Raw genomic sequence first — 17493 nt, forward strand, 5'->3', positions numbered from 1 at the left:
TAGTTGCAGTTATACTGATTGTGTCACGTGTGGGTGCAAGTAAGACCGCACACAGGACAAACAATGACACAGGTAATGACTGCGCTTAGAGATCACTTTGCCAAGGACCCGCCTTGCAAAACAAACGCTGCTTGCTTCAGTATGTGTCAAAGAAGGCTGTATAGTGGGCGTAAGAAGACGCGTGAGGAAAAAAGTGCTGTTGTCGCTCAGTCGATTCCAGGTCAACTAAAACACTTCGCAAACGAGTAACTGAACTTTGAATATACCGCATTCTACAATACATTAATACATAATTAAAGACATTTTCAAATGAACGCGTTTAAATCAATGTTTGTGAATGAAGTATCTGACGGCGACATGAAGAGGGAGTGAGTTAGTGATAGGGAGGGAGGAAGGGAGGTAGTGAGTGATATTGAGGTAGTGAGTTAAGGAGTGATAAGGAGAAACGGAGTTGAGTGATACATAAAGAGGGAGTGAGTTAAGTAGTAATAGGAAGTGAATGAATGAGTTAAGAAGTGATAGGGCGTGAGTGAATGAGTTAACGAGTGATAGAGAGGAAGGAGGGAGTTAACGAGTGATAGAGAGGAAGGAGGGAGTTAGCGAGTGATAGGGAGGGAGAGGAAGTTAGCGAGTGATAGAGAGGAAGGAGGAAGTTATCGAGTGATAGGAAGGGAGAGGGAGTTAGCGAGTGATAGGGAGAGGGAGTTAGCGAGTGATAGGGAGGGAGAGGGAGTTAACGAGTGATAGGGAGGGAGAGGGAGTTAACGAGTGATAGAAAGTGAGGTATGGAGTTAGTGATAGGGAGGGGAAAGTTAAGTGATAGGGAGTGAATGAGTGAGTTAGCTAAGGAGTGATTGGGAGGGAGTGAGTATGTTAGTAAAATAAAAAAGATCACGAAGGTTCTTTCTAGAACAGGCAACTTCTCGGATTACAGTCTGATGCTGGCCCAAGTTATTAAATTAAATATAGGCAGAGTAGGAGTAGTATGCAAGAAGTTGGATATTGAAAAATTAAAAGAGAAATTAATGGAATAAATTCGTTCAGAAAATCGAAGTTGTACCTTCAAAAGAAAGAGACGCAAGGACCAATGGATGGTGAAAGCAGCTCAGGCTTTGCGCTCAATGCTGTAAACTAAATAACATTATAACTGGTTAAGTTTAACGTCCTATGATTATTCCCTTTAGGCTGAAGGAGACGGATGATCAATAGAAGTGAGTGATTATGATTATTTTGTGCTCTCAGAAATCGAACCCGAGACCATGTGCACGAAATGCACATGCATTAGCCACTAGATTACAGGGTGTCTATCGGTCACGAAAGTCACGAAAAAGTCACGAAATCAGAAAATGGTCATGAAAGTCACGAAATTTAGCTTTTGGGTCACGATTTTTTTTTAAGTGTTCAAATGATTGGAAAGTTTTGTTCTATAAAACTTCAAAGTTCACCTCAAAAAATGTCTATGGTCGGCTTTAGACGCTACCAAATCGCAAGCAAAGTACGTTTTAATCGCATGGATGAAAATTCGGCCTAATTCGCACCCAAATTCGCTCTTGAAAATATTATGAAATTTTATGATTTGGTAAAGAAAAGGTCACGAAAAAGTCGCGAAATTTCATTTTGGAATTTTAGTAGACACCCTGGATTAGCAAGAAGGGCTATTATATGGATTAAAGCAGAGTTAAGGCGCTGAAGAAAATCCAGGATAGTATATAGGAATGAAAAATGAATTTCAGGAAGCTGAATAATTTAATTACAACGAGACAGGTAAAGGAAGTAATTGTAGAAGTGAATGTAAAGAGAGTTGAATTAGGAAAGACGAAAAATATGAATAAATTTATGTAGAAATTGAATGAATGGATAAATGTTAGAAAAGTGGACGGACAGTGGAAAATAAGAATAGAGATGTAACTAGGAAGAGAAGTATTAACTAGAATAGAAAGAATTGGCTAGGAATTACAATAGTAGGAACGGAGTGCGTAATATTTATTCATGTTGAGAATGTAAAACATACAAATGAAGATACCATAAGGTTTGCGAAAAATTATTGAGGAACGAATTTGGTAAATTTTTCTTTTAGGCAATTCATTCATTTTTGATTCGTTTAATGATTCTGATTCCAAAATAACTAATTTCTCGCAATAGTTCCTTTAATGTCCCTAGGAACCCCTTCCTGCGAAACTGAATCGGGTTAGGAATCATGTTGGCTCCTGCTGTCTTTTACTAATTGTTTTAGACGTTTTTAAAGTAACGAAAAATTTATTACTATCCTAATTTTCACACGTAGAACAGTCTTAAATTAATATTCCAAATATTCAGTGTTTAAAATAATAAACGAAAATTCTATACCAGGAACCACCATATATTCTGTAACTTCAGCAAATTAAACAAAATTCACAAAAACTTGAAACTATTATATCTGAATCTTTGTAGCAAAAGCAACTGAAATACATGCATTTTTATTGATTTGGGTGGTGGCAACCCACTACCCCCCAAAAGCAACCACTACTCTATGTAAAAATTAAAATATTACAACATACCTAAAAATTATATACTTGAAACAATTCAGCTGCATGCCTCATAAATATTAAGTACTTCTCACTAACACAGACAAAATGTGAAATAGTTCTCTTCTGTATTGCAAACTTCACGTGACAGTTTAACTGTTTTAATCAGAGAGAAATTACTGACAAAATAACTCATCAAATATAACATTCGTGATTTAAAATATTCAAATCTCAAACATACCAGTCGAGCTTCTCTGTGGCTAAGGGTTAACGTCCGCGCCTTTGGCGTGGGACACTCGGCTTCGATTCTCAGCGGGAGCTCATGTGGTTCAGATTCCATATTAATCAGTAGGTCCCGTCTCATAGCCCCGCTGCTGAAAGGGGCGTTAAACTCAAAATCAACTCAAACATACCATTCAACTACGCGCCATATTTCATTCCCATCATGCACCGCTCGATCAACGATTATTCTCGGAATGAACTGAACCAAATCTCTGAATCGAAATAATGAATGAATTGTCTCAAGGAAAGACTTACCACGAATTTGAACACTTAGGGACATTAAGAGTGCCAGTGGTGCCCTTACATCAGAACAGAAATTAGCTGAAGACCGTACTGCATTCAAGCGCTTGAAGTGCTGTTAGTGAGGCAGAATATTCGCTGGTGGTAATTGTGTAGGCAAACGCACCGGAATTCCAAATTTTCCTGACTTTAATTATTCGGTTCAAGGATACTCATCCAGTTGTGGAGAAAGAAATATTGTACCGTTTGCTATACACTATTCACTTTGTTCTATCTTTTTTCCTTCAAAGAATTATTCTACTAAAATTATTTCGTGCTAATATATACTATATTAATCGATTTATATTAACAAATATTTTCATATTGTTAAGTGTATTGAAATTAAAAGTTCTTGTTGGTGTTTTGCAGGAAGCACGCCCAAGTCCAGAACGATTGGACGCACAAATAAGGCATTTGGTTTATTGTAAGGACACTATAGTACAAACGATAATAGATCAAAATAAAGCGTTATTGGAAACCAACAAAGCTATTGTCGATGAATTGAGGGAGAACAAAGTAATGGTTGAAGAGTTGAAGGTAAGCGTTTCAATTTGAAGAAATTACATTATTTTGGATTGATGTGATGAATGTTCCGCGTAATTTGCTCAAGCATGTTCCATTCATCTCCAGTGTAGTAAATTTCGCCTTTTATTGATTATATAGGTGTAGGTGAAATGCCCGTTCTTCGCTCGGGAAGAATAGATATATGAAAAATACTTGAACTCCCCCCAGGATACGTATTTTAATGAGTTATATGATAAAAATTAAGCTTTGAGTCAGACTTTAACTAGGTCCCGAATTATTTTTCAAACTGGTTATCCATTTTCCCGTGATGACAGGACAGTCAAAAATATTATAGAAATTGTCCCTTTCCCCTTTAGAAACTAACTTTTCTAAAACGATGTGACATGTGATTACTTATTTTAATAAGTAATCTATATACCGAGTTTTATCTCCCTGACATGAGGCTCATGAAATGTTCTGTATTTTGAGTATTCCGTCCTAGGATACACCTGTTAATAAAAATGACATAAAAACCAGTTCGTGGACAGTTCTGACAGTGTTCAAAGATTTTAACAACGGCAATTCTGCCCGTATCCTGCGTTGTTGAGGCAGATAGTGTGACTTCATTTTCAGATAAATTGAGTAGTTTGCACCTTTCTTAACATTACTCTCCGGTTTCTGACAGGTTTATTATGGTTTCTGGTTGTCAAACCGAGAACAGTATTTCATAGCCTTGTTGAATCTTTGAACTGGCTTGTGCAGGATTTCAACTAATATATCAAAATGCGTCTTACATCTCAAGTAAGATATATATATATATGAACAGCTACTTTTCATAAGGGGGATATGTTTAAACAAAAATAAAAAAGTGTGTGGTATGACACTTTTGATTCTTCCAAATGTTTTACTATTGTCCAACTATTTTCAGAATCAGCTCCATGAGCTTTGGAAGGAGACAGCAAAATTAAGACAAGGTATGAAAGCTCCAACATCTGGACGTCAGCAAACCAACACAGATACTCCAGCACAGGTGAGAGACAATGCCGTTTCTTCAAGTACTGTAGGTGGATCAATCTATAGAATACTATGTTATTATGATAAGGTCTATACGAAATTCATATTTCTAAACACGCGATAAGCGCATATAAACACATATATTGTTTGTTTTATTTCTTTGTTGATGAATTGTCTGTATTTGATTTCGTTTTAGTCTCCAAATATGAGTAGTCTCCAGAGAAATAGGTTATATATATATATATATATATATATATATATATATAATATGGAGAAATACAGAAGTGAGCGTGGAACACTTTGAGTGCTGGGCTTTGAAGTGCAGGCTTTCCCAAGAATGTTTTTTACAATCTTTTAAAAAAAATTATATCTCCAAATACAACATGTACTATTTGAAGAAAAGCTAAAACAATACAACATGCATCGTTTGAAAGTTTAGAGCTTACTTTATATTCTTATGTATAATATTCCATATTCTAATAATATGAGTATGTTGGAAAGTTCAAAAGTTACAACATGATATTAAAAGAAAATGAAGAAAATATACACAAGGTAAAGCACTTAACTGATACTTACGTGATATATCTGATATTTCTGTTACTACATAATCTGGATCATTCTCACAATCGTCCAGTAACTTTCTTCAAACAAATCACCATCACTATCGTTCAATTCCGCTTCTAAACAGAAGTATTGAATCGTCCGACAGGCTCTTTCTCACCATTTTGACGGCGAAACAATAAACACACAGTTTTTGAACCCTGGCGATAACAAGGTATTAGGATCTTCACACCATCTCTTGACGAAATTCCGAACTATAAAGTCCAAGGGATATTTCAAAACTGCTTTAATAAAGAAGCAAAATCATTGAAATACATGATGAATCAAATCACGTATAAATACAGAATCCACAGTCTAAAACAAAAATACGGTATTAGCACTTACTGTTAAAAGCGATTGAGAAGTTGATTCATTCACTGCACATTTTTCTCTTTGAGGACTTAAACTTGCTTTAAATGGCTTAGTGAAATGCGTATTTAGATAAATATACGGGACTTAAAATTCATGTAAGTAAGGCATAATTGCACTTTATAACAATATTCAACCTTTTAGTAAATTAAATGAAAATCGTTGCAATATTTGATATTGCTTCGCGATAAATATTTTTAGTAAAAACTACTGTAACCCACTCGATGCTAACGTAGTTGATTCAATAAATGAAGAAAATATTTTGACAAAATTCTTTTTATGGAGAATTCCGGCACATCGTTTGATCAAATATGGTTAGAGGACTTAACTTTCATTGTACAACTTAAATAGAAATTGAGAAAAATCTCTTTTCATCCCCTCTCTCCTCTCCTCTCCCTTCTCTCTCTCTCTCGCGCGCGCATAGTTTGTGAAAAAGTCTTCTGACAATGATGTAAAATATTATTAAAAGCAACCATGGTAGCGTTGGATTCTTTTATAACAAGGTCAGGAAATCTGTATGGACATGTATATTTTCAAAAAATATATTTATATGAAGTCTTCAAAAAAAGAATACTTTAGCTATTTTTTTTTTCTTAATTGGACGACAGTAGTATATTCAGCTACATTCGATGATGCTTCTAATCGCATTTTAAGGTCTATATTTATATTCAGTTAGGTACTGCATATTGGCACTTTTAACTTCAGCTGCAAGTTTCATGAAACACTTAAATGTTTAAAAAGAGCTTCATATTCTATTTGCTAGGTAGAATTATACCTTCTTGTCAATTTGGAGCCTTTCTTGATAGCTAACTAACTCTATGGCTTATGGAACCCGGAGGAGGTTCAATGCCGCGTTTACAAAAGCTCTCCACCGACCTCTATCCTTAGCCAACTGGATCCAGTTCCTACTTTGTATTCCTACGAGGGCTATCCAGAAAGTAGATTACGTTTTGGAATAAAAAATCAACAAAGTATAGGAAACAAATTTTATTATATACAGATGAAAGCCACACACAAATACTACTTTTCGACATAGTCACCATTCAAATTAAGGTATTTATCGTAGCGATGTACGAGCTTGGAAATTCCTTCGTCGAAAAATTCGGCCGCCTGCGACTTCAACCACTTCGTTACCTCTTCTTGCAGCTGTTCGTCGTCATCAAAACGCTGCATAGCCAGCCACTTCTTCATTGCTGGGAATAGGTGGAAGTCGCTCGGTGCCAGGTCGGGACTGTACGGCGGATGAGGAAACAACTCCCACTGAAAAGATTCAAGAACTTCACGCGTGACATTTGCCGTGTGGGGCCGGGCGTTGTCGTGAATCAACAAGATCTTAGAGCTCAACATTCCTCTGCGCTTGTTTTGAATTGCTCTTCTGAGGTTTTGCAGAGTTTGGCAATACCTTTGAGCGTTTATTGTAGTGCCTCTTTCCAGGAAGTCCACCAAAATCACACCTTTTCTGTCCCAAAAAACAGTCGCCATCATCTTCCTTGCCGACATTGTTTGTATGCATTTCTTGGGTTTTTGGGGAGAACCTGTGTGCCCCCACTGCATTGATTGCAATTTCGTTTCACAGTTCACGTGTTTCACCCATGTTTCGTCACCAGTAACGATGCGATCGAGTAAAGAGTCACCATCCTTATTGTAGGCGTCCAAAAAGTGCAACGCTGCAGCCATTCGCTGATTTTTGTGGTCCTCTGTCAAGATTTTTGGAATCCATCTTGCACAAAACTTGTGGTAACCAAGCTTTTCGCTGATGATTTCGTGCAACAAACTTCGCGAAATTTGTGGAAAACTCAAAGAAAGTTCCGTTATTGTGAACTTTCGATTTTCACGGACTTTAACATCGACTTTTTTGACAAGTTCGGCAGTCACTTTGCTGGGTCTCCCACTTCGATCTTCGTCGTGAACATTGGTTCGGCCATTTTTAAATCTTATGACCCACTGTCGCACTCCACCTTCAGTGATAATGTTGTCCCCATACACTTCACACAGCTGCCGATAGATTTCTATCGGTTTACAGTTTTTTGCTGTCAGAAACCTTATTACTGCACGCACCTCGCAGCTCGCGGGATTTTCAATTAACGCAGACATTTCAAACCGTCACAGTATCTTAACGGAGCACAGCACGAACCTCTCACTAGCACGGCTAGATGCCGACTGAGCTGCGCAACGCTCTGACCCCAAGATGGCCGCGCTAGCCCCGCCCCTAGCGGACACAGACGAAAACGTAATCTACTTTCTGGATAGCCCTCGTATTTCTGCGAGATCCATCTTAATATTATCCCCCATCTGCGCCTAGGTCTTCCTAATGGTCGTTTTGCGATTGGTCTTCCAGTCAAGACTTTGAAAGCGTTTCTAGTTTCTTCCATTCTAGCTACATGACCCGCCCACCTAAGCCTTCTAGACTTGACGACCCTAACAATGTTGGGTAAACCATATAACTTATGTAGTTCCTCGTTATGAAGTTTCCCCATTCCCGTTCCTCTTGGGTCCGAATATTCGTCTAAGGATCTTGTTTTCAAATACTTTCAGTCTATGTTCCTCTCTGAGTTCTTTCTTGATAGCATGTGCATCGAAATACACTACTAGGAACTTTCGTGGGTGTTCAGTTTGCCACATCAGTATACAGCATGTCCATCATACTTTAAAGTTGTGTTACATCGCTTTGAATAATCGTATTTAAATGAAATTGGCCACATTTGAAAGAAAAACTCATATTTTTGTGCATCTCAATAATGGACGAGATCAAACCCAGAAAAAGTAAATTCAGTTATGTTTACTTTGTGCTCACGAATTGGTGAGCACACTTGAGTTTACATGCTTATTAATTGGTTATTTCCACAATTGGAAGAAGGCAATGACTTCATTTTCCAACAATGGAGCACCTCCTCACTGGTATTTACATGTTCGGAAACATCTGAATGAGCGGCTCCCAGGAAGATGGATTGGACGTGTCGGAAATGATTATCTTCTACAAGTGGCCGCCGAGATCGCCTGACGGTCGGTGACTACTACTTACGGGTTACGTAAAGGATTGTGTCTATGGACCCCAATTGCCTCAAAACCTGCAAGAAGTGCAAGTTCATATTAGTGCTGTCATCACGTCCATTTCATCAGATATGTTGGAGTGTATGTGGCATGAATGGGAATATTGTCTTGATGGGTGTGTGCATCGCCACTGGTTGGGTCCACATTCAATGTCTATGAGGTATAGTAAAAAATATTTGAGTGTTTCTTTCAAATGTGATAAATTTTATTTAAAGAAGATTATCTAAAGCGACGTAATACCAATTTAAAGTATAATAGTATTTTTATGGATACACTGTATTTAAACAGAGAATTGTGACTTGAGTTCTTCGCATCAGTCGATTTAGATCATACAGTCATAAATAAGATCAAAGATGCAAGGATTAGTAAACTTCAATCACTTCCGCCGTGTAGAGAAATTTCTTGATCAAATATTCGTTCTCAAAGTGGTTGAAGAAATAAGAAAGTTTAACAATCCAGTGTTATACATACATTCTTTAGGTTAAACATTGTGACTTATTTTTGTTCTCCATTTAATATGCTGTTCGAGTGCATGTATTAACGGGTTGATCTCCTCCACAGAATTTTGATGGCCAGGATTTAGAAGAGGATATCTATGTTTACGATGACCAAGAAGACTATAGGGAAGAAACAGCAATTCCACCCACTGCCACGTATCCAGGATTTCCAAATAATGCCAATTACCCTTACCGCCAAATGACAGGTTAGTGCTTGCTACTGTATGTGCAGTTTTTCTGTATAGCGCTGGTATTTAGTAAAGTAAGATGCTCTGTAGTACTATTGAAATTTTGCAAATAATAATCAATTAATTGTACCCTACATAAAGTTGTTGCATTTGTCGGCTACTTTATTTAACGAGAGGCATGTTAATTTCACTGTGTTCCGAATGTAATAAAATAGAAAATAGAAAAATTTGATCAGTTACACTGAAATATTTTGCCATTACTAATAGTAATTAGTTCTATGGTAACTTTAATTAGTAGCTGAATACGCAAAATGAATGTAATTAACTGTAACTGCTTGAATGCTTAGGTGTTCAGGGCAGTGCGACTGTGACGTACGGAGCTCCTCATTCCTCTAGTGCCCAAGCGCCATTGTTACCTCCTGCCATGGGAAGCTTCTTCCATATGCGTCGAGGCATGGATCCAACGCTTGTTCCTGCAGCTGCTCTGTATTCTCCCTTCTACTATGGACAAGGAGCTCTCCCGTTTAGGTTAGTATTCCCTTATTCTTTTGTAAGTAGCCGGCATATTCTAGTTTAATCTTGTAAATACTCAGATACTAGTAAAGTTACGACGATTATTTTAACGTGTGACGAAGAATGATTGTTACAAGGTAACCAAAAAGTTCTTTTCGTTTTTGACCTATTAATCGTACTCACAGAGAGAAAACGAAATGACCCACATACCTGCCAAGCGAGCGAGAGTTAGTTTATCGACCTTCAGTAATACAGACACGTTGTGCGTGTGTATGTATACAGCAGTCATAGCTCAAGTGCCGAAGGGAAATGGAGATATCAAAGCAGCATGTTCGCGTGTGTTTGTTGTATGACTTTAAAGTAGGCCTGTCAGTTGCCACATTAAGTCGCCGCATATGCCAGGCATTTGGGGAGAGTGTCGTGAACGAACGCACTGCAAGGCATTAGTTCCAGAAATTCCTTTCGGATTAAACCTCACAGTAGACAACCACATGTGTTGAATGACGAGATACTGAGGACAGCGGTCTAACGTGTGATAAGGTTCCATGTTTCCGCTGGAATAGTCAGATTGTACCTGCATGGGATAGGGAAGTCACACAAGTTAAACAAGTGGGTAGCCCACACATTCTTGGCAGCCAACAGGGAACAACAAGTAACAGCATGTTTATTTTTGCTCAGTCGGCACCTGAACAATCCATCTTTGATCGCTTGCTCACTTATGACTGAAAGTGGGTCCTTTATGACCCTCCCAGACATTGGCTGTCAGCACGTGACCCTGTTCTTCACACCTCAAGATGACCTCTACACTCACGAAAAATTATGCTCTCTGTGTGGAGGAATGGTCGGCAAGTGGTGGATTACGAGCTCGTTCCACTTTGTCAGAGCATCTCTACTCAGCAGTTGCAAAGGGTGCACCGTGCATTGTGGCAAAAGGAGCCGTCATTGGTTAATCGCAAGGGTATGCTGTTCCTGTACGACAATGCCAAGCCACATGTAGCAAAGAGGACCCGGAAGATCCTTCAGTAGGAAAATACTGTGCCATGCACCATAAACACCGGACCTTGCGCCAACAGATTACAAGATGATTCATTCCCTCGACAATCACCTCCGTGGGAGATCCTTCGCAAATGAGAGACGCACTCACGGACTTTCTTGCATCCACGACCGCCGAGTTCTATTACTAGGGTATTGTTTTAGCTGCAGGAACATTGGCAAAAGGCGTGGTTGCCGATGGAGATTACTTTGAAACTTGAATGTATATATCGTCCACTCTATTGCTTTTTTTCACTACTCTAGAACAGCATTTTTTTTTTTTTTAAGCAATCTCACATTGTTGTAATGTGGATTTAAAAATAACGTAGCTCATCATACTGTACGCATTACAGTTCTAAATATTAATTTAAAATGTATTTAGTATACGTTGCTAGTGTTTGAAGACTGTTTATATTTCTGGAGCGTGAAGAAATAGCATTCCAAAAATGTATATATATATATATATATATATATATATATATATATATATCAGAAACTCAATTTAAGGTGCACATTTTGCGGAATTCCGTACAGAATTGATCCATAAAATAATTTTCCGTGATGGCTGAGTTGATCATCCGTTCTTATTTGATAGTAACTCCTAACTATCGTAGTCGAGGAACTTTGAATTTTAAATAATTAAGTATGGTTTAAATCATAACCAATTCGTGGCTTGTAATAATAATAATAATAAACAAACAAGTCGTGATGTACAAAGTAGATTGTGCATAAATGTACGACTTACTAAGACACTGAAAATTTCTCTTCCAATCTCCGTGCATCCGCTGTATTGAAAATCTGAGCAAGTGAAGGACACATTCATATTATATGCATTATAACTTTTATATAACAAACTGCCTTCTACGTTCAGCGATTCAAAAGAAACACGTGACTTAATTAAATTTTCTCTCTGAAGTGGCATTTACAAGAAAATAAGAACCTCCACAGATCAGGATACCAAAATAATGTAGTAAATAAGTTTTGCATGACAGTGAATTTTCAGATTTTGCTTTGAAAATTTTATTTTTGAATAATTGTCAATTTTATATAATACAAGACTTTATATATACTAAAAATACATTCTTACAGTGAAGGCCAGCAGTTGCCAGACTTTCGTGAGAACGCTCGATTGCCTACAGCAGCTCCTCATCCTCCTGGATCCGTGTTCTCTCGTCTTGGCCCTGTTGCAGGCACTAGCCCTGCAGAATCACCGTCTCACATTGCTCCAAGTCAGGAAATCAAACCACCAGCCCCTGTGGTAAGAGGAAATGCTATTATTTTTCAATTTCAACTTGAGACTGAATTTTCATTGAAGGCTTTAAATACAGTACAATAAATTGAGTTTAATTATGGCTTTACTTAACGTTTTAAAATGTATGATTGAATTAAAGGATAAGGTAAAAGTTTTTTTTTTCTCAAAGTATTTGATGAAATGAAAACGAAGACATACTTATATTTAATGGATACGTCAAAACTGTTAAAAATATATAAAAATATGAATAGAATCTGAGGAAATTCTTTTTCGTTTGATAACGGATTATTTCACCTTTTAAAAATACTTGTAAGATTGATAAAGGCACATTTTATGAGAGGATAACATCATATTGTCTATCCAATAAATGAGTTTTCTGTCAGTTATTTATAAGTATGTTTCAACTTTTGCTTCCTCAGGTATTTAAACCCGGGTTCGATTCCCGGCGGGAGCTCATGTGGTTCGAATTCCACGTTAATCAATAGGTCCACGTCTCATATAGCCTCGCTGCTGGACGGGACGTTAAACCCAAAATCAAACGTATTAAAAAATAATTGGTTGTTGGTGAACTAATGAAACTTTGTATCAGTTAGTCACATTTACCTGCTGAAGGTTGATAATCAGGGTTTCCACCAATCTGTAAAACCTGGAAAAGTCAAAATATTCAGCTTACTCGTAAAAGTCCTGGAAAAGCCGGGGAATTTTAAGAACAGATTTTTACTTTGTGACGATACCAAAATCTCCCTATGTGTTGATAATGCTGAAAGAGAAACAAAATAGTTGTTACCCTTACTGTTGTATTATAAAATTATATATTTTTTCTGAGATTATTGTGTAACCTAGTTTGTAACAACTTCAATAGCATAGAGAAGGACATTTCCGTGCCTGTCGGTAGGCGGCGTTGATTTACAGTCAGTTCGGGTGTTATATGAAGGTCAGTTAGCTTGTGGTGTCATCTGGTGTGACTCCCGTGAAGGTCATGGAGGGCAAGTTTTATCTTCAGTTAACAGTGTGACTGATCGAAAGCAGCAAGGACGAAATCTATCCTGTTTCTAAATCCAAGTTTTTGCTGTTAAAAATTTATAGTTTGACTTAAAGCTATAAAAATTATTTAACCTTTTTTGTGGATTGAAATTCTGCAGTAAAATGAAATCAGACTACGATGGGGACCAATTTTGGTTTTCCTGGACGATTTGAAATGGAATCGGTCAACTGCTTTTTTACATTATAGATAGACCTGGAAGTTTGTAAATCGTGACTTAGAAAATCTGTAAAATTCAGGGAATTCGTCCCATCCAAAGAAGTGGAAGCCCTGATGAAGTGTTATTGAACGTGAGTAATTTTCTTTATAACAAAGACTTTTTTTTTTCTTTCTTCATTTTAGCCTGCTTCTACGCAGCCAGCTCCAGTTAATGTTGTGATAACGTCATCGGACACACTTCCAACCACGGCACCGAGTAGCCAGCCTACGCTGAGTGTTACTATTCCTCCCCAACACAGGTAAGCTTATTGTTCAAAATACATTACAAATAAATTCATAGTTTCAAGTCTGGTCATACTTTGGCGTTCTTTCACTCTCATAGCTTGAGTGTTAAATCTTTTGGATATACAGTGCTCAGGATGAATAACTGGAAAACATTGGGCTACATAATGCTTAAGTACTTAAAACGTACCACGAACCAAAAGCAGTCTTCAAGGCGTTTTTTAATACTGCATAATTCGGCCGTTCGACATTTACGTATCATACAATAGGCAAGTAAATTAATACAAGTAATAAAATTTCTAAATATGTGCTTTGGATAACGAAACCCGAAAAACGGGTCTCTTTTGAGCTCTCGTTTGACTGTGGATATTGTACGCGCCTTTGGCGTGGGGAAACTCGGGTTCGATTTACGACGGCAGCTCAAGTGGTTCGAATTTCACTTTTAGCTGTAGGTCCAAGGGACGCTAAACTAAAAATCAAATCAAATTCCTTGACACAAAAGGAGGTAACACATTGGGGTGACAGTCAAGTACCTTCAACTAATTCCTTTTAAAGTAAAAGTAGGTTTGTTTGTAAACTAAGGGTATGGATATATATATATATATATATATATATATATATATAGATAGATAGATAGATAGATAGATAGTTTTCAGTATGACTTGATACCTGATGTTTAAATTCCCCAAAATGTATAGTGTTCATTTATCATGTAGCGAAAATTCACTGGAGAAATCCTCATACCTAAACAATAAAAAAATCCATATGAACATAGGACGAAAAACGCGTTGTTTCAAAGTTACGAGATGCCGAAATCGAGAAAATTGTAACTTTGAGACTGCCTAGCTCGAAAACTATGAGAGATATCAAAGGCAGTGAAAGAAATATTAGAGGAACTACTACACTGTCTAGTTAAATAACCCTGTTTCAGAGTTGGGACGTATCGGCGCAACGGATTTTATAGAGGGAGCTGCGATATAGGTTCCGCTCTTCCATCTCTTTCTCTAAAATCATGTGCGCCAGTACAACCCTATCCGTGAAACATGGTTATTTAGACAGACAATGAACTAGTTCCTGCTATATTTCTTAAACCGCCTTTGATCTCTCTCATAGTTCTCGAGCTAGGCAGCCTCAAAGTTAGTTTTCTCGATTTCGGCATCTCGTAACTTTGAGACAACTCGTTTTTCGCCCTATGTTCGTTATGGACTTCTTTTATTGTTTAGGTATGAGGATTTCACCAGTGAATTTTGGCTGCATAATAAATGAACACCCTCTATATATATATATATATATATATATATATATATATAATATATATATAGAGGGTGTTCATTTATTATGCAGCCAAAATTCACTGGTGAAATCCTCATACCTAAACAATAAAAGAAGTCCATAACGAACATAGGGCGAAAAACGAGTTGTCTCAAAGTTACGAGATGCCGAAATCGAGAAAACTAACTTTGAGGCTGCCTAGCTCGAGAACTATGAGAGATATCAAAGGCAGTGAAAGAAATATTAGAGGAACTAGCTACACTGTCTAGTTAAATAACCCTGTTTCAGGATTGGGACTAGTACGGCGCAACTGATTTTAGAGGAAAGACAACTGCAGCCACACAAACTCCACCAAAGACCAATGGAGCGCCTCATGATTTCCAGATCAGTATGCCTCCTCAGGCTCAAATTCCTACGTCTTCGCCACTTGACAAAGGTTCATTGAGTATGTGTTTCTATAGCATTTATTTTATAAGGACCACTCACGTTCTCCTTGTGGATGTCACCTTAATGTGCCGTTTCGTGTTCGTCTAACCCAAATTACTCTGGCTAAGTGGAATTTTTATGGCCTTCCAACCTTTTTGTATCTTTTTCGTTGAATCTATTTGATTATTATTATTATTATTATTATTATTATTATTATTATTATTATTATTATTATTATTATTATTATTATTATTATTATTATTATTATTACTGGGATCGAGAGATCAGTATAGGTGTAACAGTACCTGCAAACAGACCCGACAATACTATTATCAATAAAATTAACCAAGAAGTAACCCTCATAGATGTAGCAGTACCATTGACTCCACAGGCGTAGAACATTCAGTATGAAAATAAGCATATATAAAGACCTGGCTGACGAAATCAAAAAGTTATGGAAATGTCAGAAAGGTAAAGAAAGACCAATTATTATGTCAACTACAGCAATTGTCCCTAAAATTACTGACACAGCTGGAACAGCTAAACGCAAAACATCTAACAAATCTACAAAAATCAGTAATACTAAACACTTGATTTTAGTGGTAATATTCAGGTAGTTGGTTAATTTTATTGATAATAGTAATATCTGGTCTGTTTGCAGGTACTGGTATATCTATTCTGATTTCTCGATCCCAGAATTATATGATCAGAAAAGTTTTTGAAGAATAAAAACTCCTCAAATAATGTGTACTTGCCAGAAATGGCCATCAAATTACTAAACTGAAATAGTTTTGAACCGAGATACAGCAATAAATAATAATAATAATAATAATAAATCTTCCGTCACAGTTAGTGTCCTGAGTGTATTTGGAAAATAGAACATTTATTGGTTTAAAGTATGCTTTTAAATCATAAATTAATGGAAAATGTTTTCGGCAACGGGCTCACTTTGTAGTCTCTCATTTATTTGGAGGAATATTTTTACAGCAATGAAAATGTTGCTGCTTACGATTTCGTTCTCAGTTCAACAGTGTTAATAGCACATTATAAGTGTCTGCATATTCAGCTTTGAAGAAACTAAGGTTGGAAAATGAAGTACCAATGCATTCAGGACATCCACGTTAGAGGGAAGATTCTGCTTAATTGGAAGAGTGTGTTAGAACATTGCATGAAGTTGCTTTGTAGATATTAACGCTGTATAGAGACCAGCTTGAATTTATTCCACGATTTGTATTTGTATTAAAGGAATAACGTTTTTTCCTTATGCTTCGGCTACCACTAATTCATTAATTTTCGATGCCTTATACAATTGCTTTAAAAGCTGTATTGTCTGAGTAATTTATAGATAGTACTCTACATGTAGAAAGAAATATATAACCCTTTCGGGACAGGTCATTTTTGACGTTTCCGTAGACATACAGTTAATGATTTTATTGCTCAAAGACTATATCCACCCGATTGATATGGTTTAGACCTTGTTTTTTAGAAGGACGGCAATTTTATGGCGTAAGTTTAATTGCAGTGTTGCCAACAGGAGGAAAATGAAAGGATAAAAATTCACAAATTCCCTAACCGAATTTTAAGATTTTTCGGAGCTGGCACCACAGTTTAAACATGGGTTTAAGTAAACTCAAAAAATTCTTTGGTGTGTCGATTACAAAGACAGAGAAAAATTCTCTCATCATACACACGAAATTTTGACACTTTTACTGCCTTAGAAGCAAAAATCAACAGTTATGCAGGGTCGGCAGCTTCCCTGATGATTATATTGAAAGTTTTTATAGTGCGCTGTGTAGGCCAGATACTGGTATGTATGTTCCAATGTAGCCGATAAGAGGGAAACTATAGAGGGGGAAAATGGGAAATTTTCCATATTTTTCACCTAAATTTGGAAATTAATTTTTTTGTGGCTGGAAACACTGTCAGAAGACAGACGCAAACTATCTTAAACTTGGATACACCACTAATATATCCCAAGTATCATGTTGATATTTAAGAAACGAAGCTTGTGATTAAAAAATAGATTATAGTAAAAAAAAAAAAAAAAAAAAAAAAAAAGTAAAGTTAAAACCTAAATTCGAATTTTTCGTGCGCCACCTAATTGCCCAATTGTAACGATCTGTACTTTCTTTTGTTCAGTAAGAACTAATGTTTCTGGCGTAAGTTGACTTGTGTTCGTACATATAGGTACAGATTCATAAAAATAAATTTCGAAAATTTATGATTT

General features: G+C 36.8%; 1 protein-coding gene across 1 annotated transcript in view; it reads left to right on the top strand.

The window, feature by feature from the left end:
- The window catches only part of LOC145692603 (E3 SUMO-protein ligase RanBP2-like), a 166680-nt gene that overhangs the window by 59207 nt on the left and 89980 nt on the right, over positions 1-17493 (top strand). Inside the window, exons 18-24 of the mRNA XM_081767925.1 lie at positions 3435-3602; positions 4498-4599; positions 9165-9306; positions 9636-9816; positions 11923-12091; positions 13470-13585; positions 15161-15285. Coding sequence (XP_081624051.1) covers positions 3435-3602; positions 4498-4599; positions 9165-9306; positions 9636-9816; positions 11923-12091; positions 13470-13585; positions 15161-15285 — 1003 coding nt within the window. The remainder of the gene's footprint in view (positions 1-3434; positions 3603-4497; positions 4600-9164; positions 9307-9635; positions 9817-11922; positions 12092-13469; positions 13586-15160; positions 15286-17493) is intronic.

Source organism: Thermobia domestica, chromosome 8, assembly GCF_964235325.1.
Source record: "Thermobia domestica chromosome 8, izTheDome1.hap1.1, whole genome shotgun sequence".
NCBI classification, from domain to species: Eukaryota; Metazoa; Arthropoda; class Insecta; order Zygentoma; family Lepismatidae; genus Thermobia; species Thermobia domestica.